The sequence below is a fragment of the Mycteria americana genome, chromosome 8 (assembly GCF_035582795.1).
Source record: "Mycteria americana isolate JAX WOST 10 ecotype Jacksonville Zoo and Gardens chromosome 8, USCA_MyAme_1.0, whole genome shotgun sequence".
In the NCBI taxonomy this organism is placed as follows: domain Eukaryota; kingdom Metazoa; phylum Chordata; class Aves; order Ciconiiformes; family Ciconiidae; genus Mycteria; species Mycteria americana.
In genome coordinates, this window is record NC_134372.1 from 22054285 (window position 1) to 22077045 (window position 22761).

Here is a 22761-nt window from a genome sequence, read left to right on the forward strand (position 1 = left end):
GCGCAAGGACGGTGATACCCCCAGCGGCCCGAAACACCGGGCTCCTCCCGCTCGGGACCCGGCGTGGCAGGCAGCCCACGCTGTCCCCCGTGAGAGCCCCCCCGCGGCCTCACTGTCAGCCCCGCGCCTCCCTCGGCGAAAGGAGCAGGCAAAGCAGCTCTGCTGTTGGCCACAGCGCCGGGCTGATCCGCCGTTGTTCCTGCAGCTCCGACCCCTCTCCCTGGAAGCAGGCTGTGCCTGCTGGCAGAGAGGGCAGCGATGTCGAGGTGCCCTTCAACAAGTCACGGCAGCTCGCAGCTGCTACGTGGGGACAGCGTGAGCGGAGATAACCGGAGGTGTTCTCCCGGGAGAACAATCTCGTACGCAGAGGATTTCTAGCTTTCAGCGAACCCCATGAAAATCCTCATTACCCACATAAAGCCACAGAAATACGGACTCACAACGTGCTATTTGCTATATCGTCGGCAAGAACTCGCCTCTTGAACGCGAGGGCGGAGACTGCTCTATTTACCCCCAGTTAGAAACCACCGGGCTTAGCGGAAGATGTCGGGGGGACAATAGCAACAGCGGGTACGGGGAACCGGTCCCGCTCAGAGCAGCTCCGAGCCGAGCATCCTACGTCTCTCGCAACTCCTCCGGCAGCCGTGCAGGATGTTTCCCTGCCCATAAAACCACCAATGCTGAGGCTGCAAAACAGCCTCCGGCCGCCACGGCGCTGCGGGCGCTGCAGCCGCGGCTCCACCGCCCCTCCCGCCCCCAGAGCCGCCCGCAGAAGCGCTCTACAGCGCAACCGGCTGCAAGCCCTGCCTCAGCTACCACGGTTGCATTGTGCCCGATAACATCGCTGCTAATCAGCAACATTCTCCAAAACAGTATCAGTCGATAATGAGAGCCTGGGCTTGCAGCGACTGACAGCCCTGCGCGAAATTGTTATCTTTTATTCAAGACACTGACTGGATATTCTAGCGCTTTCTGTTAACGACTCCTGCCCAGACTATGCTACGAAGTGAAAGCATCCACGAGCTCTGTTTCTGACGTTAAGACTGCATTGTGTTTCTAAAAGAAATACTGAAATATTTCCTGACAGGGTACGTCTATAATAAATCGCGTTCAGATCTTCAATTCATTACTGCAGTCAGAGAAACCAAGAGAAACTGTACGGAAGCCAAAGCCTCCCCTGTCCCAAACGATCGGCATTAAGAGACTCCACATCGCCCTTAATCACAGCCCAAGAAAACGAGTTGCTTCCCACACCTGTGCGCAAGTGCTATGTTTTTCCATCCTGTTCTACAGAATTAGTTAAACCTTCTTATAAACGTAACCAAAAGATTGTCCTTCAGGAGATCGCGGTTTGCTGCTCCTGCCTTCTATCACATCCATGTGAATTAAGGAAAGTGACAGCTCTACACCTCTGGGATAAGCCTTGCTACTCACAAGCGAAGATAGTTCATGCACACTTAAGAGGTGATGACCCACTCCCCTTAAGCACATCAGCTATCGGACATGATCAAAGGAGACTAGAAACAGTCCCCAGCAAATACACAAAGAACTCAAACGTAAAGCCCTTAGTAAGGGACCTTAAATAGATGCAGGAAGGAAAGAGAAATTCGTGGGACACACTCACATTTTTCTATGGATCAGCGGGAGATAACCCACTGCTACGATTTTTTTCAGGACCGACACGAAGTTCTTAACTTTCTTTACTGGATTTCGGCACCTCTATAAGCACCATTCTTGTCAATTTGGAACAAACGATCTGCGATTTTATTTTTTCAGTCCACGTCCTTCGTGTAAAACACTTCTATTAGTACAAAACCCAACAAAATGTACGTTCTCAAAAGAAATATACCGCATTACATATAACACTTTGCCACAAAACTATGGTACTTACCCAAACACGTGTCTTTGGCGAATTCACATGTAACACGAAGAAGAATTATATAAAAGTACTGCTTGTTCTTACTACCCCGGCAGCCCTACAGACTTTGTTCTTACGCTGTAAAAATCATATATAAGAGATCTTCGCTTTTCCCTGTAGAAGTTGTATGCAGTTTCTAACATCGAACAAGGAACACAAAACATGATCCTAATGTCTCATCTCAAAGAGTACTTTGGAGCTGGTCTCGATGAGAACAGAGTCGATCCAGTGCCATTAGTGCGTGGATTAGCTGCTTCGGTAACAGTGTTAAACAACACGGTAATTAAGCAATCACTCTCCACATAGGGAAATCAATGTGGAAACAAGTATCAAAAACTTTTCTCTAGCTGAACTTGTGTTTCCCAGCTTTTTCTGCTCTACTGCTGGGAGAACCAAAAGTTTTCAACCCACCATCTCCGGACATTCAATACTGCATATAGGAGTCCTCCCTTCTACTTTTCCCTTAACCACTCTTCCTCCCTCTCTCGACTCCCACAAACTTAACAATTTTCGACTCTACTTTCCACAGCACGTTACTGGAGTGGATGGGGGAGAACAGACGCCACAACACTACGAAGAGAGCAGGATCAGGTCGTGGGGATAGGCACAGCGAGGCCAGGGAGCACCCCCTCCCTCAAACAGTTCTTCACTTTTTCATAAAGCATCCTGTGTCTCACTCCATATTCCCCCACATCTGCACCGGACTTCAAGAATCAGAACAGTACTCACGACCTCCACCAATGCTTCTTCCCTTCACTGCACCTCATAAGTGTCATTTAATGTATTTCAGCTTCTTAAGACTGGCGAAACCCACCAACCAGGGAGCTGCTGACTCAGTAAAATCCCGAGCGATCCTTGCCGCACATTAACACAATATTCATCAAACCAAGCATAAACTCATCTGGTTACAAAGACAACTAGTACCCTAAATACACTCATCCTGAGAGAGCTATCAAACCTCTGGGCACCTCCCGCATGTTTTCACACGTTCAAAGATGCTAAAAACGGGGAATAAAAGATCCACTAACACCTGCCACTACACTTTGACGCCAAGTAGCAGGGAAAAAGAAATCTTACAACGCTAAAAATACTTTTAATCATAACGTCCTACGTAAGAAAGAAAAAAAAAAGAAAACGAAATATGGAAATTTTGCGAAGCATTCAGGTAGTCAAACAATGAAATTTAAAAAGGCCAACATAACTTTCGAAGCCTTTTGAAGCCTTTTGAAGCATGTCAAAGGCAGACCTCTATGGCTACATGAAAGAGCAATACAAAGCTAGGACTCGCATGGTAAAATATTACCACAGAAAAAGTGTTTCAATACAGAGATGATCCACGAAAAGCGACCGGTAAAAAGAACTAGCCAAGAGAGAAAAAAAAAAAAAAAAAAAGAAAAAGCTTTTGCGAATACACTTACCATGCCTGAAGCAAGTGCGGAGAGAGACGGCCCCTTCCCGGCAGACCCGTTTTCTACCGCGGGGCCGGGCGGCGGCGGCGGGAAGTTGGGGCTGAAAACCATCAGGTCGCTCTTGCCCGCCCCCTCCGCCACGCACAGGCTCCGGCTCTGGCGCTGCGAGTACGACCAGCTCCCCACTTCGCTGGCGCACACCAGCGTCGCCGGCCCGGGCCCCGACAGCACGGCCGCCCGCGGCGCCCACCGCGACGCCCCGTACAGCACCACCGCCAGCAGGAACAGGCTCGACACCGCACAGATGGCCACCACCAGCCACACGTTCGTCGCCGCCGCCGCGCTGCCCTCCGCACCCGCCGCCGGCCGCAGCCCCGCCCCCGACGACGACGACGACGACGAGCCCACGGCCGCCAGCGCCGCCTCGGCGCCCTCCACCAGCGACACGCTCAGCGTGGCCGTGGCCGAGCGCGCCGGCTCGCCGTGGTCCCGCACCACGATCACCAGCCTCTGCCGCGGGCCGTCCGCTTCCTCCAGCACCCGCGCCGTGCTCACCTCGCCGCTGTACAGCCCCACGCGGAACGGGCCCTTCCCCCGCGGCTCCCACAGCTCGTAGCGCAGCCACGCGTTGTAGCCCGAGTCCGCGTCCACCGCCCGGATCTTCGCCACCACCTGCCCCGCCGGAGCCCCCCACGCCGCCCACGCCCACAACGCCCCCGAGCCCGGCCCCGACGCCGCCTCGCCCGCGGCCCCGGGCCCCGGCCCGCCGCCGGCAGGCGGGAGCAGCGCCGGCGCGTTGTCGTTCTCGTCCACCACGAAGAGCTGCACCGTGGCGTTGCCGCACAGCGGCGGCTCCCCCGCGTCCACCGCCCGCACCTCGAACTGCAGCACCTGCAGCTCCTCGTAGTCCAAGGGCTGCAGCGCCCACAGCCGCCCGCTCTCCGCGTCCACCGACACGTAGCTCGACGCCGGCCGCCACCCCCCGCCCGCCGCCGCGCCCCCGCCGCCGCCCTCCGCCACCGAGTAGCTCACGCGCCCGTTGCCCGCCTCGTCCGGGTCCCGCGCCCACAGCCGCGCCAGCTCCGCGCCCGCCGCGTTGTTCTCCCGCGCCAGCACCGTGTACACGGCCTGCGCGAACGACGGCGCGTTGTCGTTCACGTCCGACACCGGCACCCGCACCCCGCGGCTGGCGCGCAGCGGCGGCGCCCCGCCGTCCTCCGCCCGCACCTCCACCTCGTACTCCGACACCCGCTCCCGGTCCAGCGCCTCCCGCAGCACCAGCGAGTACGAGCCCGCGAACGTCGCCACCAGCCCGAACGGCGCCGCCGGCCACACCGCGCAGCGCACCCGCCCGTTCGCCCCCGAGTCCCGGTCCGACACGCTCAGCAGCGCCACCACCGTCCCCACCGCCGCGTCCTCCGGCACCGGCACCGACAGCGACGTCACCCACACCTCCGGCGCGTTGTCGTTCACGTCCAGCACCTCCACCACTACCTTGCAGTGACCGCTAACGGAGGGGAGCCTTGGTCTCTTGCTTCTATTGTAATCTCGTAACTGTCCATTTCTTCGTAGTCTAATTTCCCTTGAAGTCTGATTTCTCCTTTGTTTTCGTCGATAGTGAACATTTCTTTTATTTGACCAGCGACACGCCTACTAAATACATATATAATATCACTATTGATCCCTTCGTCCAAATCCGTGGCAGTGAGCTTGATTAACAGAATCCCGCGCTCTGAACCTTCTAAGACTTTCACTTTATACACCGACTGGGTGAACTGGGGTGCGTTGTCGTTCGCGTCCAGCACCGAGATCACCAGCTCCATCGTGCCCGTCAGCGACGGCCGGCCACCGTCACTCGCCGTCAGCACCAACCGGTGCACAGGCACCCTCTCGCGGTCCAGAGATTTCGTTAAAACAAGAGCTAAAGACGCGCTCCGGTCATTATTCCCCTGATGATCAAGACTGAAGTGCTCGCTGGGGCTGAGCGTATAGGAGAGCTGCGCGTTGGCTCCGATATCTGCATCCGACGCGCCCTCCAGCGGGAAACGAGACCCTGGCAACGACAGTTCCGCGATTGTAAAGGCTTCTTCGTTCACGGGGAAGAGTGGGGCGTTGTCGTTGATGTCGGTGACCTCCAGCTCCACGTGGAAGACGCGCAGCGGCCGCTCCACCAGCACCTCCAGGAGCAAGGCGCACGGCGCGCTCTTCGCGCACAGCTCCTCCCGGTCCAGCCGCGAGCTCACCACCAGCGCCCCGCTCGCCCCGCTCACCTCCACGCTCGCCTGCCGGCCTTGCGCCACCAGCCGCAGCCCCCGCGCCTCCGGCTCGCCCGCCGCCAGGCCCAGGTCCTGCGCCAGCCGGCCCACCACCGTCCCGGCCTTGGCTTCCTCCGGCACCGAGTAGCGCACCTGCCCGCCGCCCAGCGCCCAGGCCGCCTGCAGCACCAGCACCCGCACCACGGGCCCCCAGCACACGACCATCGCCGCCGCCGCCACCCGCACCACGAGCGCCGCCCGGCTCCCCGCCGCAGCCCGGACGCCCTCCTTAAGGGCTCCCCGTCAGGCACGAGACGCCACTCCGCGCTCCGCCTCGCGGCCCGGCCTAGGCCGCAGCATCTTGCCCCCCGCCGCCGCCCGCCCGCTGACGGCAGCCGTGACAGCGGCTTGGGGAGGAGCTGTCGCCCTCCAACGGGCTCACGGCGCCTTTGAGGCCAACAGCGGCACCTGGTGCCTGACCGTAGCTCCTGCGAGCAGCCTCCTCGTGCCGTGCTCCCGCGCCCTGCAGCGGCGCTCCGCTCGAGGAAGGGGGGGCCGTGGTTCTGCCCGCTCGGCCGAGAAGCTTTGCGATTTCCCTTTGTCTAAACCGACAACAGGTGGTTCTCTTCCTCTTCTTCTCTTCCTCTTTTCTCTTCTCTTCCTCTTTTCTTTTCCTCTTTTCTCTTCGCTAAAGACTCTTTAATTGATACATACGTGCCAAAATGTTTCCTAAACGCCTACATTAACCCAGGAATCACATCTGGGAAGGTCTTCACTGAAAAGAACCTACCCCACTTCTGATCTCCTGACTTTGTCTTCCCTACACGTTGATGAGGAGGCATAACTCAGTTTCCTCATTTACTTCTTTCTTTGCAAAGAATCTTCAGCTGTCTCCTCCACACAGGAAGACTGTATCCTTGATCTTCCATCTTTGGAAAGTACTCAGGTCTCCAGAAGAAACAGATTCACAGGGAATTTATTTGTGTTTAGTGCAGCAACGCTAAAAACTAGCAGAAATGGCTTACTTTTTCATGGCTTTGTGACAGTGATGTAGGTGAGCAATCCCATGCACTCTCCTTGGTTTTCCTACAGTAAGTAATAGAGCGAGGACATCATATTATGAAGAATATCTGTGTCTGTCCATAACAGAATGGTTTTGTCTTTTGAAGTATAGGTCCAACCTAAGAAACCAGCAATGCATACAAATTCCAAAGACTGTCAACTCCATCAGTGACTTCCTAACTCTAAACATAACCCACGTAGCACAAATCCTCTCGGAAGGGTGAAATAGCTCAGGGAACCTGAGCTCTCTAGTAGTCTTGATGTGTGTCAGTAAAGTATTTCCTGTAAGTTTTATTCCCTACTTGTAGCTGCACAATGAATGACGAGTTCCTTCTCACCATTTTAGGCAGGTAGGCACTCACAGTACAGTAAAACAATGTGCCCATTACTAATGGAGATGAGCCGCTGCAGGATACAGTACAGTCATCCACACATCCTGCAACTGAAGACAACACAAAAGGCACCACTGCTCTGACAAGGTACAGTTCATCTTACATGTTCCCAGGCTCCCACCTCATCCACTGACATAAACACATCAGGGCTATTTCTCTATGTAGCTATGGACACTTGCTGCTACCCTGCCACATGGGCCAGGCAGCAACATGAAATGTATGATTTCACACGGTAGTGATTTGCTGGTTCTACCACAGAAGCATCAACGATGCAACAGAGGGTCAAAACAAAATGACGATACGAAATGCTAAAAAAATCCAGGTAGGTCTGTCAATAGGTCATCTTTAATTACACCTGTTACTATTCTAACAGTTGTCTTGATTTATTTCTAGGTCTCCATTGTCACGGATCACTGTTCACAATTTCAGGAAGGCAGGGCTGGAAAAGCAAACAGGTTTTGTCCAGCCTCTCAAATCCCCGCTCTATTGCCAGTGTTTCTTATCCACTTCTATGAAGGAGGAAACAAATTAAACCTGAAGTCTCATGGCATTCTCTCAAGGTAAACATCACCTTAAGAGACTACAAGACAGTGAATCACAGTGATGGCAAGGGGCATAAATTCTGAAATCAGTCAACACTATTTGGCAGCGTGGCTCTCGCTCACTATTACTGACACATCTTCTGAGAAAGGCAAGTTAAGCCACACTGTCTACAGGGGAATCAGGAGTTTCAAGTATCATCCCAGTTCATATTCAAATGACGGTTATAAAGCACACACACAACGAGACACAAAATAAGTTTACTTTAAAAAGTATTCTCAGCAAGAAAAAAAAAAACAAGAAAGAAAGGAAATACAAAGCCTACCACTGCAGGGCACATGGAACTAGCAGTCAGGAACCATAGCTGAGGTGCTTCTACAAATATATTCACCCACCAAAACCAAATCCTCTAGCAATACATCTTGCCTAATACAGCACTATAGCTGCACATCTTTCACACCTACCTTGGTTTGTGCTCTTCCGCCGTTAAGTACTTTCTAATACAATGTACATTTACATCGTACTTAGAAAGGGGCAACGTGAAATCCTTCTACTGTCTCTTCCACGTCCATAGTAATTCTATAGTACTTCACGAACTAATATATGCCATGCAAGGTGAACAGAGAAGAACCTGGAGTACCAACTGTGGTCACCTTACATGATCTCTGTTTCAGAGGAGAAACAAAAAGGAGGACAGACTTCTGATTAACAAAAGACTGGAAACCAGCACTTTGCAGCAGCCAAAAGCAAAAACTCCATTAAAACTGACCTACCTGCAAGACAGGAAAACGTGCACAAATGAAAACACTCCATACAAAATGAAGGAAGGCCAAAAGAGGCACTTAGCATTGTGATTAACTACACAGAGGGCAGGAAAACAAAACCTGGTCACCTGAGCAAGATAATAAGGTCAACACTGCAGCTGGGCAGAATCTTTGCCAGAAACTGTGTCATTTAATAGCTCATCAAAGGATCTAAAAAAGTCACAGAGAGTGACGTAACAAAGGTTACAGGAGATATTACCCTACAGAGCAGAGTTAAAATACAGGTCTGCTGAGAAGAACTGCAGAAAGAGCTGATGACCCTGAAGACCCAGGTGGGAAAATGGAAAAATATTTTCCATGCAGGACACCACAACGCTGAGCAGATGAGGAAAAAAATGTGGCTTCAACAGAGACTGTGACTGACTCTGAAACAACCATATAAGGTTCTGAAATTACATCCTTGGCATAGAGAAGACAGTGACATCGATAGATCAGCTCTGTTCTCAGTGCCAATCAAAAGTTAAGAGTTAGGAGACCACAGAAGAAAACAATGCAATTCATTCAACTTTGCGGAAATATAAGGTTCACCAACACTGAATATTTTGTGGAGGTCCTCCCCTTCTTAACACGGTAAGAAGAGAGAAGAGTTTCAGGGAAGAGTTTCAGGGAAGGACAGCAGGATGACCAAAGATTTCAAGCAGCTTCTGTTTGAGGAACATTTCCTTGTGTTAAAAAATGAAAGACTGAAAGGGAATATGACAAGAGGTCTTCAAAGCAGAAGTACCATGAAGAATGCTAAGGAGCAAAGACATCAAAAACTAGACTGGATAACACCGCGAGAAAATCCATCCAACTTAAACACATCCACCTTTCAGGATGGGTTTGCACTGGACCATTTCCACAAATACTTTAAATCCCAACTTACAGTCTCGATCGTCCCATCTCCTCTACAAAAACATACGTGGTGCTACAGAAAAGAGCAGCTTACTCTACCACAGCTCAGACAGAAACAAAGGAGTAAACAATCATGTGAACAAACTGGCATTGAGATGGTGACGCCATGGAAAATAGCTGTAGAAGCACTTCCGCGTGCCAGAAAGAGGCGCAAGTAGCATAAAAAAGTGCAGTACTGAAACACCTTGCAGAGGAAGAAGATGTAAGAAACATTCCAGTCAGCAGTCATAGAAAGCACCGGCCAAGCACCCACCGCCCGCAGGCCCCGGGGGCTGAGCCCGGCTCCCACCAGCACCTGCCCAGGGGGCGCGCGAGAAGGCCGAGAAGGGGGAAGGGGCGTCGGGGGAACGGGCGAGAGACGAGAAAGGGAGGGCTACTGACCGTGTCCAGGAGAGCGGGCGGCTCCGGCTGCGTCTCCTTCGCCGCGGGGCCGGGCGGCGGCGGCGGGAAGTTGGGGCTGAAAACCATCAGGTCGCTCTTGCCCGCCCCCTCCGCCACGCACAGGCTCCGGCTCTGGCGCTGCGAGTACGACCAGCTCCCCACTTCGCTGGCGCACACCAGCGTCGCCGGCCCGGGCCCCGACAGCACGGCCGCCCGCGGCGCCCACCGCGACGCCCCGTACAGCACCACCGCCAGCAGGAACAGGCTCGACACCGCACAGATGGCCACCACCAGCCACACGTTCGTCGCCGCCGCCGCGCTGCCCTCCGCACCCGCCGCCGGCCGCAGCCCCGCCCCCGACGACGACGACGACGACGAGCCCACGGCCGCCAGCGCCGCCTCGGCGCCCTCCACCAGCGACACGCTCAGCGTGGCCGTGGCCGAGCGCGCCGGCTCGCCGTGGTCCCGCACCACGATCACCAGCCTCTGCCGCGGGCCGTCCGCTTCCTCCAGCACCCGCGCCGTGCTCACCTCGCCGCTGTACAGCCCCACGCGGAACGGGCCCTTCCCCCGCGGCTCCCACAGCTCGTAGCGCAGCCACGCGTTGTAGCCCGAGTCCGCGTCCACCGCCCGGATCTTCGCCACCACCTGCCCCGCCGGAGCCCCCCACGCCGCCCACGCCCACAACGCCCCCGAGCCCGGCCCCGACGCCGCCTCGCCCGCGGCCCCGGGCCCCGGCCCGCCGCCGGCAGGCGGGAGCAGCGCCGGCGCGTTGTCGTTCTCGTCCACCACGAAGAGCTGCACCGTGGCGTTGCCGCACAGCGGCGGCTCCCCCGCGTCCACCGCCCGCACCTCGAACTGCAGCACCTGCAGCTCCTCGTAGTCCAAGGGCTGCAGCGCCCACAGCCGCCCGCTCTCCGCGTCCACCGACACGTAGCTCGACGCCGGCCGCCACCCCCCGCCCGCCGCCGCGCCCCCGCCGCCGCCCTCCGCCACCGAGTAGCTCACGCGCCCGTTGCCCGCCTCGTCCGGGTCCCGCGCCCACAGCCGCGCCAGCTCCGCGCCCGCCGCGTTGTTCTCCCGCGCCAGCACCGTGTACACGGCCTGCGCGAACGACGGCGCGTTGTCGTTCACGTCCGACACCGGCACCCGCACCCCGCGGCTGGCGCGCAGCGGCGGCGCCCCGCCGTCCTCCGCCCGCACCTCCACCTCGTACTCCGACACCCGCTCCCGGTCCAGCGCCTCCCGCAGCACCAGCGAGTACGAGCCCGCGAACGTCGCCACCAGCCCGAACGGCGCCGCCGGCCACACCGCGCAGCGCACCCGCCCGTTCGCCCCCGAGTCCCGGTCCGACACGCTCAGCAGCGCCACCACCGTCCCCACCGCCGCGTCCTCCGGCACCGGCACCGACAGCGACGTCACCCACACCTCCGGCGCGTTGTCGTTCACGTCCAGCACCTCCAGCTCCACGCTGCAGTGACCCGACAGTGGGGGCCAACCTTTGTCTCTCGCTTCGATTTGCAACTCGTGTAAACGGACGTCTTCAAAGTCCAGGGCGCCAGTCAGTCTGACCTCGCCCGTCTTCGGATTAATGCTGAATAGACCTTTCTCAACAGCAGGAAGCGAACTGACGATACTGTAAGAGAACTCCTTATTAAGACCCTCGTCCGGATCCATGGCGTTCACCAATGCCACTAGCGTCCCCTCTGCCGCACTCTCCGGCAGCTGCACTTTATACACCAACTGGGTGAACTGCGGTGCGTTGTCGTTTGCATCCAGCACCGAGATCACCAGCTCCATCGTGCCCGTCAGCGACGGCCGGCCACCGTCACTCGCCGTCAGCACCAACCCGTGCACAGGCACCGTCTCACGGTCCAGTGGTTTCGTGAGCACCAGGAATAAAGATTTCCTGTTTTCATCAGAAGATTTTACATCGAGACTGAAGTGCTCGCTGGGGCTGAGCGTATAGGAGAGCTGCGCGTTGGCTCCGATATCTGCATCCGACGCGCCCTCCAGCGGGAAACGAGACCCTGGCAGCGACGATTCCGCGATGCTGAGGTTTTTCCGGGCGGCGGGAAAGACCGGGGCGTTGTCGTTGATGTCGGTGACCTCCAGCTCCACGTGGAAGACGCGCAGCGGCCGCTCCACCAGCACCTCCAGGCGCAGGGCGCACGGCGCGCTCTTCCCGCACAGCTCCTCCCGGTCCAGCCGCGAGCTCACCACCAGCGCCCCGCTCGCCCCGCTCACCTCCACGCTCGCCTGCCGGCCTTGCGCCACCAGCCGCAGCCCCCGCGCCTCCGGCTCGCCCGCCGCCAGGCCCAGGTCCTGCGCCAGCCGGCCCACCACCGTCCCGGCCTTGGCTTCCTCCGGCACCGAGTAGCGCACCTGCCCGCCGCCTAGCGCCCAGGCCGCCTGCAGCACCAGCACCCGCACCACGGGCCCCCAGCACACGACCATCGCCGCCGCCGCCACCCGCACCACGAGCGCCGCACGGCTCCCCGCCGCCGCCCGGATGCACCGGCTCTCCTGTCCGCCCCGCGCCGCCCCCCCGCGCTCACAGCCGGGCTCTCCGCCGCACCGGGGCGGAGCCGCCTCGCCGCTCCGCCGCCGTTTCTGAGCCTGCAGCGACACCGTGTGCTGCTCCGCCGCCTCACACGCTCCCCACGAGTGCCCGCGCCCCCGGACCCGTGCTGGTCGCCTCCTCTGTCGTCTCTCCCTTCCTTCCTCCTCTTTCTTTTCTTCTTCATTCTTTTCCCCGTTGTTTTTCCTCCTTCTTCCTTTCTTCTTTGCTTGCTTTTTCCTTCCATAGATTCCTTCCTTTCCTTCTTCCTTCCTCGTTCTTTCCTTCTTCCTCTTCCTTTCATATTTTTTCTCTTTTCTACTTCTTTTCCTTCGCTTCCTTTTTTCTGTTTTGCCTTCGCCCTGCCCTATCCTTGCCTCCCCTTCTCTTCTGCTTCCATACTTGTTTCTTATTTTCTTTTTTCCTTTACCAAAATACTTCCTCCATGTCTACACCACCCTTGACACGGAGCACGGACATGCCCTTTGGCAAGAGCTCTCACCCCTCTTCCCTTCCACCTTCCATCTCTCGAGACAAGCAACAACCTCCAGCCTTTCCTCCAGTCTATGCAAGACAGACAGACTGCCCCTCCACCTCCCCATCCCTCCCCTTCTGGAAGAAGGCCACACTCTTCAGCTCCCAGTCCTGTCATGGACACAGCAAGTAACACAGCAAGGCAATCATATGGCAAAGAACAGCTCTGCTACATCAGAACAGAATCCACCACCCTCGGAAACAGAAGCCCCAGCTCCAGGTACTTGGACATCTGTGCAAACAGGCTCAAATGAGCCCAAACAATGCACGGAAGGGGGGGTGGGGTGGGGTGTCTTTCCTTTGGGGACACAAACCCATCACAGCCCAGCACACCAATCCTCCAAGAAGGCTGAAAAAGAACAGGGCAACCACACCTCCCAAGCACTCTTCATATACCTCGATGAAGAGCTATTCTTCTGGCCTCATCTTCCACCTGCATGATGAATGGCAAGGTTTTGCTTCTCCTTTCAGGTAGGCACACTCTGCCAGAACAACACACCAAGAGTCTCGGTACCCAGGGGCTTTAGTCCCCACAGAATACCTCTCACTCACTGGCATCATCCACCCATCAAAAGCCATGAAGGTAACACCACGACATTTTCACTGAGAACATCCCCTCAACTCCCAACTCACCCACTCCAAGAAATACATTGGGGTCCCTCCTTCATCCGTGATTGCTGCCACCTGCTCACACTGTGCCTGGAAGCAGCAAGAAAGGAACGAGAGCAGGCAGTGGTGCTTTGCTGGTCCAATCCAGTCAACATTTGGTCAAGCCAACATGAAGATACCACGACTAAACAGGAATAAAAATACATCTGTCTCTCAAAGACATCCACTTCAGGTGTGAGCAACTTACCTGTAGCATCACTGGTTGCTTCTTCAGAAAAGAAACATTTTCAGGGGCAGCAGAATTGCTTCTAAGGGACACTGTCTCTTAACTCTATCAGAGATTTCTGGGGATGCTGGACAGAAAAAAATTACTCACATTCTCCAAAAGTTTTTACATGACTGGACAGTGCGCAGGGCTCCCTTATCCACTTCTATCACAGGCAAAGCAAGAGGGAGACCTGAAAGCTAAGGACATTCTCTCAACATGAAACTCCGCTCAGGAGACTGGAAAAGCCATCCCCACACTGATGGCCAGCTGCCCAAAACTCTGCTACCCAACAGCTCCCAAAATTCAGCACTCTGCATCTCATCCAGCATTGCCAACACATTGCCAATGTGAGAGAAAGAAAAGCAAAAGGGTGGGTGGTTTTGGTGAGAGGAGAGAACAAAACCAGAGGATCCCATTCCGCTCTATTGAAACACAAGGATTGCCAACATCCTGAATATGGAGACCACTCCTTCCCCTCCCTAGCAAGACCAAGAGCAGAAAAGTAACCAAGGAGAGGTTCAGAGAAGGCTGGCCAAATTTGATCGAAATTTGGAAAAGCTTCTGTTTGATCAACACCATTCCACATCAAAAACAAGTGACCAAAGGTGTGTATGGCACATGTCTTCACATCTGGCAGGAATCGCACAGAGAACACCGAGGCACGAGCACATGAAGAACTTCTGGAGGTCCTGAGAGGATCCCGGGCAAGCACCGTTGTGTGCCGGACGCTTTCCCAAGGTTTTCTACTGGCATCCTGTTTCCCGTGCCCTGCAAAATGAGATCTCCAGCTAAGCAGACATTCACCAGTCCTTCACCAATGACACAGTCTATGTTATACACAGCATCTCCATTTCCTCAGGCAAGACTCTTCCCCGCTCAAGGTCACCCTCCCTGTGACGGATGCCCCAAGCCCTACTCCATGCCACTCAGAGGATCCTTGCCACAATACCCAGACATTGCTCCACCACAACAGCATGCCCCAGCAATAAAACCCACTCCGAGCATGACCCAGGCCTTCGCACATCCTCACCTTCCCTCACGATTGGCACAAAGAACACACGGAGGACTGCAAAGACACGCGCTGTCTGGCAGACTCTTCCCCAGCGCAAGAGACCTTCAGCCTCAATCCTTTCGCCTTTTCAGCAATCTCAGATGGAAACACAACAGAGCTGCACATTACAGTTCTTAAAGATGCTGTGATCAGAGCTGTGACAGCTCTGATCCCAGTCCACACAGATTTCACTCTTTGAGAGAACCACACCAAATGCTGAAGCGCAAGCACACTCACGATATCAACTGGGTGGGAGAATTTGTACCACAGAAAACCAGAGCTGGGCTGCTGTGAAGGATCTGGCGTGTATGTGCACATAGCTGAGTTAAGCATGACAAGGGACACACCATCTCTACTGAGGTCATCTGTGCAAGTGCACAAGTAGGGCAAGTCAAGCACACACAGATTACACCCACCTCCTCATCACATCCCCTTACACATCCCACCTGAGGAAGAGCAAGGAATCATCATGGCAATATCGATGGCTGTGGAAGCTGCTATAGATGCCCACCACTGGCACAAGGGACACCCGACTGAAGCACTACCCTCCCGCAACACCTTTCCCAAAACAGGAGTAAAAAGGTTCTCCAGACAATATTCAGCAGTCAGCACCTCATCTCCTCTTACCAACACATTGCCTACGGCAGGCGGGCAGCAGCACAAGGGGCAGTTTCTGATGGGAGATCTCCATACCTCAAAGGACACTGTGGGTGTTTCAATACCACACGCTATCTCAACATTGGCAAGGCCTCCAACTCCAGAGACCTTGGAGCCTGGAAAAGAATCCTTGGCAGAAACACTTCGTTTCCATCCTGCCTCATGCTTTTCTCTAGGCATCCTCCATTCCCCACTCTGCGACATGTGTTCGCAAGACAAGCACACATCTCCCATTCTTGTTTTCTTACGACATGGCCCATGGGCTTCCCAGGGATTTCCAGTTCCCTCAGACAAGTCTTCCCACTGCTCAAGGTCACCCTTCACATCAGGACATGGCCAGGCCCTACTCAGTGCCACTGTCACATCCATCTCCACAACACGCCCGTTTCCTTTCCCACCTCAGGGCTCACTCCAGCTTTTGTGGACCGTTCCATTAATGAGAGCACCATAGAAAAACATACAGATCATATTGCATACATGGTCTCCAGCACACTCCCTGCAGGTTACCCTTCATATTTTGCAATGCCTCAGCAATCTCAGATGGAAATCTTACACACCTGGGAGCAATACTATTTCCAAAGATGATCACAGAATCATAGAATCATTTATGTTGGAAAAGACCCTTAAGATCATCGAGTCCAACTGTAAACCTAACACTGCCAAATCCACCACTAATCCGTGTCCCTAAGCGCCACATCTACACGTCTTTTAAATACCTCCAAGGATGGTGACTCAACCACTTCCCGGGGCAGCCTGTTCCAATGCTTGACAACCCTTCCGGTGAAGAGATTTTTCCTAATATCCAACTTAAACCCCCCCTGGCGCAACTTGAGGCCGTTTCCTCTCGTCCTATCACTTGCTACTTGGGAAAAGAGAATGACACCCACCTCACTACAACCTCCTTTCAGGTAGTAGTAGAGCTCTTCCCCCAGCCTCCTTTTCTCCACACCAAACAACCCCCGTTCCCTCAACCACTCCTCATAAGACTTGTTCTCTAGACCCTTCATCAGCTTTGTTGCTTTTCTTTGGACATGCTCCAGCACCTCAATGTCTTTCTTGTAGTGAGGGGCCCAAAACTGAACACACTCTTCGAGGTGCGGCCTCACCAGTGCCAAGTACAAAGGGATGATCGCTTCCCTAGTCCTGCTGGCCACACCATTTCTGATACAAGCCAGGATGCTATTGGCCTTCTTGGCCACCAGGGCACATTGACGGCTCATATTCAGCCGGCTGTCAACCAATACCCCCAGGTCTTTTTCCGCCAGGCAGCTTTCCAGCCACTCTTCCCTAAGCCTGTAGCATTGCATGGGGTTGCTGTGACCCAGGTGCAGGACCCGGCACTTAGCCCTGTTGAACCTCATACAGTTGGCCTCGGCCCATCAACCCAGCCTGTCCAGATCCCTCCGTACAGCCTTTCTACCCTCAAGCAGATCAACACTCTTGCCCAACTTGGTGGCGTCTGCAAACTTACTGACGGTGCACTTGATCCCCTCATCCGGATCATTGGTAAAGATACTAAACAGAACTGGCCCCAATACTGAGCCCTGGGGAACACCACTTGTGACTGGCTGCCAACTGGACTTAACTCCATTCACCGCAACTCTTTGGGCCCGGCCATCCAGCCAGTTTTTTACCCGGCAAACAGTACACCCGTCCAAGCCATGAGCAGCCAGTTTCTCCAGGAGAATGCTGTGGGAAACCGTGTCAAAGGCTTTACTAAAGTCCAGGTAAACAACAGCCACAGCTTTTCCCGCGTCCACTAAGCAGGACATCTCGTCATAGAAGGAGATCAGGTTAGTCAAGCAGGACTTGCCTTTCATAAGCCCATGATGTCAGGACACCTCTAAGTGCAACGGGCATTGATTTCATGCTGTGAGAGAGCAACGCAAATGCTGACGAGCACAGCACTGTAATGGATGATAACTAATGTGTAGGACAATTTGGGGTTGTTTTCTTTGGGGTTTTCTAGTTGAAAAGCAGGTTTACAGGGCTTTAGTAAGGTTGTTGCTGCTGATACAAATATTGAAAGAACATCAAAACAGGACAGTGTACATCACAACAATCCACTGGCCAGGAATGCAGTCCACCACCTGGGGGAAAGGGGGAGCCGAAAAAGAAAATTCCCATTTCTAACACCTACCTTGGGTCACACTCCTCCCCACAAACATTTTATACTACGAACTACAGTTACAACATACTTGGAAAAAAAAACAGGAAAAGTCCGTGTTGCCTTCCCTACTTTCATAATGACTCTGTTGGGAGAACCTAAAAGGGAGAAATTACACCATGGGGAGAGAAAACCCTCAAGTCCCAATTGTCACCTTGCATCACGTCTCTTCCAGAGGAGAATCAAAGAAGAGGAGGAGAACAGCGTTTTGGACAAGAAACTACACCTGATGCAAGCACAGTCAGCAACAGAAATGGCCATAAATAGCGCCTGGGGGACTGCCAGCACCACAGCCTGCGTGTCTTGCAGTTTGTCATCAATCTCAAGTGGAAATGCTACACACCAGCAAGCAAGAGCATCTGCAAAGCCGATGTCGTGGCACCTCTCATCCCAATTGGCAGTGATTTTATTTAATGGGAGAACAACTCACACCCAGAACAGCAAACCTCAGCTTGGAGAATGAAGTACTGCTCACAGTAGGAGCAGATCAGCTTGGAGACCATCTAAGGAACTTGAATGTGTGCAAGTCCATGGGACCTGATGAGATGCATCCGAGGGTCCTGAGCGAACTGGCACACGAAGTTGCTAAGCCACTATCCATCATATGTGGAAAGTCGTGGCAGACTGGTGAAGCTTCCAGCGACTGGAAAAGGGGAAACACAACCCCCATTTTTAAAAAAGGAACAAAGGAAGACCTGGGGAACTACAGGACAGTCAGTCTCACCTCTGTGCCTGCAAGAACATGGAGCAGATCCTCCTGGAAAATATGCTAAGGCACATATTAAAGAGAGAGGTGATTGGTGACAGCCAACATGGCTTCACTAATGGCATATCGTGCCTGACAAATTTGGTGGCCTTCTATGACAGCGTTACAGCATTGGTGGATAAGGGAAGATGACTGACATCATCCACCTGGACTTGTGCAAAGCATTTGATACTGTCCCGCACAACATCCTTGTCTCTGAAATGGAGAGACATGGATTTGACGGGTGGACCCTTTGGTGGATAAGGAATTGGCCGGATGGTCGCACTCAAAGAGTTGCAGTCAACGGCTTGATGTCTGCGTGCAGATCAGTGACGAGTGGTGTCCCCCAGGGGCCTGTACTGGACCAGAATTATTTAATATCTTTCTCGGGGACACGGACAGTGGGACTGCGTGAACCCTCAGCAAGTTTGCGGATGACACCAAGCTGAGTGGAGTGGTTGATACTTTAGAGGGAAGGGATGCCATCTAGAGGAACCTCGACAGGCTAGAGAGGTGGGCCCGTGCGAACTTCATGAAGTTCAACAAGTGCAAGGTCCTGCACCTGGGTTGGGGCAATCCCAAACATGGATACAGGCCTGACAATGAGTGGATTGAGAGCAGCCCTGTGGAGATGGACTTGGGGGTATTGGTGGATGAAAAACTGAATGTGAGCTGGCAATGTGCGCTCACAGCCCAGAAAAGATGGGGAGGGACTCTTTATCAGGGAGTGCAGTGATAGGACAAGGGCTAACAGTCTTAAACTTAAAGAGGGTACTTTTAGATGAGATATTAGGAAGAAATGCTCTACAGTGAGGGTGGCGAGAATCTAGAACAGGTTGCCCACAGGAGAACTTGTGGATGCCCCCTCCCTAGAAGCGTTCAAGGCCAGACTGGATGAGGCTTTGAGGAACCTGGTCTACTGGAAGTCAAAAAAGAGCATAAGAAAAGTCCACAATGCCTTCCCTGCTTAAATTACTCCATTCGGTGAATAAAAATGGAGACATTACACCACGGGGAGAGAAAACCCCGAAGGCCCATTTGTCACCTTGCATCATGTCTTTTGCAGAGGACAATCAAAGAGGAGGAGGACAGAGTTTTCCACAAGAAACCACAGCTGATACCAGCACAGTCAGCAGTCAGCAACGGTAATAAGGCTGTAAATAGTGCCTGGGGGAGGCGGGACTGTCACCACCCCAGCCTGCGTGTCTTGCAGACCTCCAGCAAGCTCGGGTGGAAATGCTACACACCAGCAAGCAAGAGCGTCTGCAAAGCCCATGTCGTGGCACCTCTCATCGCAATCAGCAGCGATTTTCTTCTCCCGGAGAACACTCACACCCAGAACAGCAAACCTCAGCTGCGGACCGTAACTGCTGCTCGGTGCGGCAATACCTTTATTCTTCCCCCAAAGCAAGACCCGGAGGGCTCCGGCAAGGACGCGAAGCCAGATGCAACGGTCCCATTAACATCCTCAAGCACCCGCCGAGCACCCACCGCCCGCAGGCCCCGGGGGCTGAGCCCGGCTCCCACCAGCACCTGCCCAGGGGGCGCGCGAGAAGGCCGAGAAGGGGGAAGGGGCGTCGGGGGAACGGGCGAGAGACGAGAAAGGGAGGGCTACTGACCGTGTCCAGGAGAGCGGGCGGCTCCGGCTGCGTCTCCTTCGCCGCGGGGCCGGGTGGCGGCGGCGGGAAGTTGGGGCTGAAAACCATCAGGTCGCTCTTGCCCGCCCCCTCCGCCACGCACAGGCTCCGGCTCTGGCGCTGCGAGTACGACCAGCTCCCCACTTCGCTGGCGCACACCAGCGTCGCCGGCCCGGGCCCCGACAGCACGGCCGCCTGCGGCGCCCACCGCGACGCCCCGTACAGCACCACCGCCAGCAGGAACAGGCTCGACACCGCACAGATGGCCACCACCAGCCACACGTTCGTCGCCGCCGCCGCGCTGCCCTCCGCACCTGCCGCCGGCCGCAGCCCCGCCCCCGACGACGACGACGACGACGAGCCCACGGCCGCCAGCGCCGCCTCGGCGCCCTCCACCAGCGACACGCTCAGCGTGGCCGTGGCCGAGCGCGCCGGCTCGCCGTGGTCCCGCACCACGATCACCAGCCTCTGCCGCGGGCCGTCCGCTTCCTCCAGCACCCGCGCCGTGCTCACCTCGCCGCTGTACAGCCCCACGCGGAACGGGCCCTTCCCCCGCGGCTCCCACAGCTCGTAGCGCAGCCACGCGTTGTAGCCCGAGTCCGCGTCCACCGCCCGGATCTTCGCCACCACCTGCCCCGCCGGAGCCCCCCACGCCGCCCACGCCCACAACGCCCCCGAGCCCGGCCCCGACGCCGCCTCGCCCGCGGCCCCGGGCCCCGGCCCGCCGCCGGCAGGCGGGAGCAGCGCCGGCGCGTTGTCGTTCTCGTCCACCACGAAGAGCTGCACCGTGGCGTTGCCGCACAGCGGCGGCTCCCCCGCGTCCACCGCCCGCACCTCGAACTGCAGCACCTGCAGCTCCTCGTAGTCCAAGGGCTGCAGCGCCCACAGCCGCCCGCTCTCCGCGTCCACCGACACGTAGCTCGACGCCGGCCGCCACCCCCCGCCCGCCGCCGCGCCCCCGCCGCCGCCCTCCGCCACCGAGTAGCTCACGCGCCCGTTGCCCGCCTCGTCCGGGTCCCGCGCCCACAGCCGCGCCAGCTCCGCGCCCGCCGCGTTGTTCTCCCGCGCCAGCACCGTGTACACGGCCTGCGCGAACGACGGCGCGTTGTCGTTCACGTCCGACACCGGCACCCGCACCCCGCGGCTGGCGCGCAGCGGCGGCGCCCCGCCGTCCTCCGCCCGCACCTCCACCTCGTACTCCGACACCCGCTCCCGGTCCAGCGCCTCCCGCAGCACCAGCGAGTACGAGCCCGCGAACGTCGCCACCAGCCCGAACGGCGCCGCCGGCCACACCGCGCAGCGCACCCGCCCGTTCGCCCCCGAGTCCCGGTCCGACACGCTCAGCAGCGCCACCACCGTCCCCACCGCCGCGTCCTCCGGCACCGGCACCGACAGCGACGTCACCCACACCTCCGGCGCGTTGTCGTTCACGTCCAGCACCTCCACCACTACCTTGCAGTGACCCGACAGCGGGGGCGTCCCCTTATCTCTCGCCTTAACGTGTAGGTCGTAGAAAGTAACTGTCTCAAAGTCTAGGGAGCCCGTCAGTCTTATCTCCCCGCTTTTTGCATCGATGCTGAATACATCTGAGGCCGAGTGAGGAACAAAAGTATCAATTTCATAAATCACTTCTCGATTACTTCCCACGTCCGGATCCGTGGCGTTCACCAATGCCACCAGCGTCCCCTCTAAGGCGTCTTCGGGCAAAAGCACATTGTACACCGACTGGGTGAACTGGGGTGCGTTGTCGTTCGCGTCCAGCACCGAGATCACCAGCTCCATCGTGCCTGTCAGCGACGGCCGGCCACCATCACTCGCCGTCAGCACCAACCCGTGCACAGGCACCGTCTCACGGTCCAGTGGTTTCGTGAGCACCAGAAACAGGGATTTACTGCGCGAATTACTGTTTTCTTCCACTACTCTGAAATGCTCGCTGGGGCTGAGCGTATAGGAGAGCTGCGCGTTGGCTCCGATATCTGCATCCGACGCGCCCTCCAGCGGGAAACGAGACCCTGGCAGCGACGATTCCGCGATGCTGAGGTTTTTCCGGGCGGCGGGGAAGACCGGGGCGTTGTCGTTGATGTCGGTGACCTCCAGCTCCACGTGGAAGACGCGCAGCGGCCGCTCCACCAGCACCTCCAGGCGCAGGGCGCACGGCGCGCTCTTCCCGCACAGCTCCTCCCGGTCCAGCCGCGAGCTCACCACCAGCACCCCGCTCGCCCCGCTCACCTCCACGCTCGCCTGCCGGCCTTGCGCCACCAGCCGCAGCCCCCGCGCCTCCGGCTCGCCCGCCGCCAGGCCCAGGTCCTGCGCCAGCCGGCCCACCACCGTCCCGGCCTTGGCTTCCTCCGGCACCGAGTAGCGCACCTGCCCGCCGCCCAGCGCCCAGGCCGCCTGCAGCACCAGCACCCGCACCACGGGCCCCCAGCACACGACCATCGCCGCCGCCGCCACCCGCACCACGAGCGCCGCACGGCTCCCCGCCGCCGCCCGGATGCACCGGCTCTCCTGTCCGCCCCGCGCCGCCCCCCCGCGCTCACAGCCGGGCTCTCCGCCGCACCGGGGCGGAGCCGCCTCGCCGCTCCGCCGCCGTTTCTGAGCCTGCAGCGACACCGTGTGCTGCTCCGCCGCCTCACACGCTCCCCACGAGTGCCCGCGCCGCCGGACCCGTGCTAGTCATCTTCTCTCCTCTGTCGTCTCTCCCCTCTTTCCTCCTCTTTCTTGTTTTTTTGGGGGTTTTTTGTCTGTTTCCTTGCTCGTTTGCTCTTTCCTTCTTCCTCTTTCTTTCTTCCTTTCTCTCTTTTTTCAGTTATCTCTTTTTATCCGTTTCTCTCGTTCTTCCTCTCTTTCCTACTATT

At 56.5% G+C, this 22761-nt stretch overlaps 3 protein-coding genes across 3 annotated transcripts in view; all 3 read right to left on the reverse strand.

The window, feature by feature from the left end:
* The window catches only part of LOC142413726 (protocadherin alpha-C2-like), a 104787-nt gene extending 92655 nt beyond the window's left edge, over positions 1–12132 (reverse strand). The window contains exon 1 of the mRNA XM_075510143.1: positions 9676–12132. Coding sequence (XP_075366258.1) covers positions 9676–12132 — 2457 coding nt within the window. The remainder of the gene's footprint in view (positions 1–9675) is intronic.
* On the reverse strand, positions 2908–5807 carry LOC142413666 (protocadherin alpha-6-like). The gene is given in 3 exon segments (XM_075510032.1): positions 2908–2916; positions 3337–4847; positions 4850–5807. Coding segments are annotated over 3 exon segments (2478 nt in total).
* A 5876-nt stretch (positions 12133–18008) lies between the features above and the next one.
* Positions 18009–22342, reverse strand: LOC142414124 (protocadherin alpha-6-like). Its single transcript, XM_075511024.1, has 3 exons — positions 19886–22342; positions 19656–19799; positions 18009–18164 (listed from the first exon to the last, which is right to left on the reverse strand). Exons 1-3 carry the CDS (start codon positions 22340–22342, stop codon positions 18009–18011), a joined length of 2757 nt encoding a protein of 918 aa, XP_075367139.1.
* Positions 22343–22761: the final 419 nt, after the last annotated feature.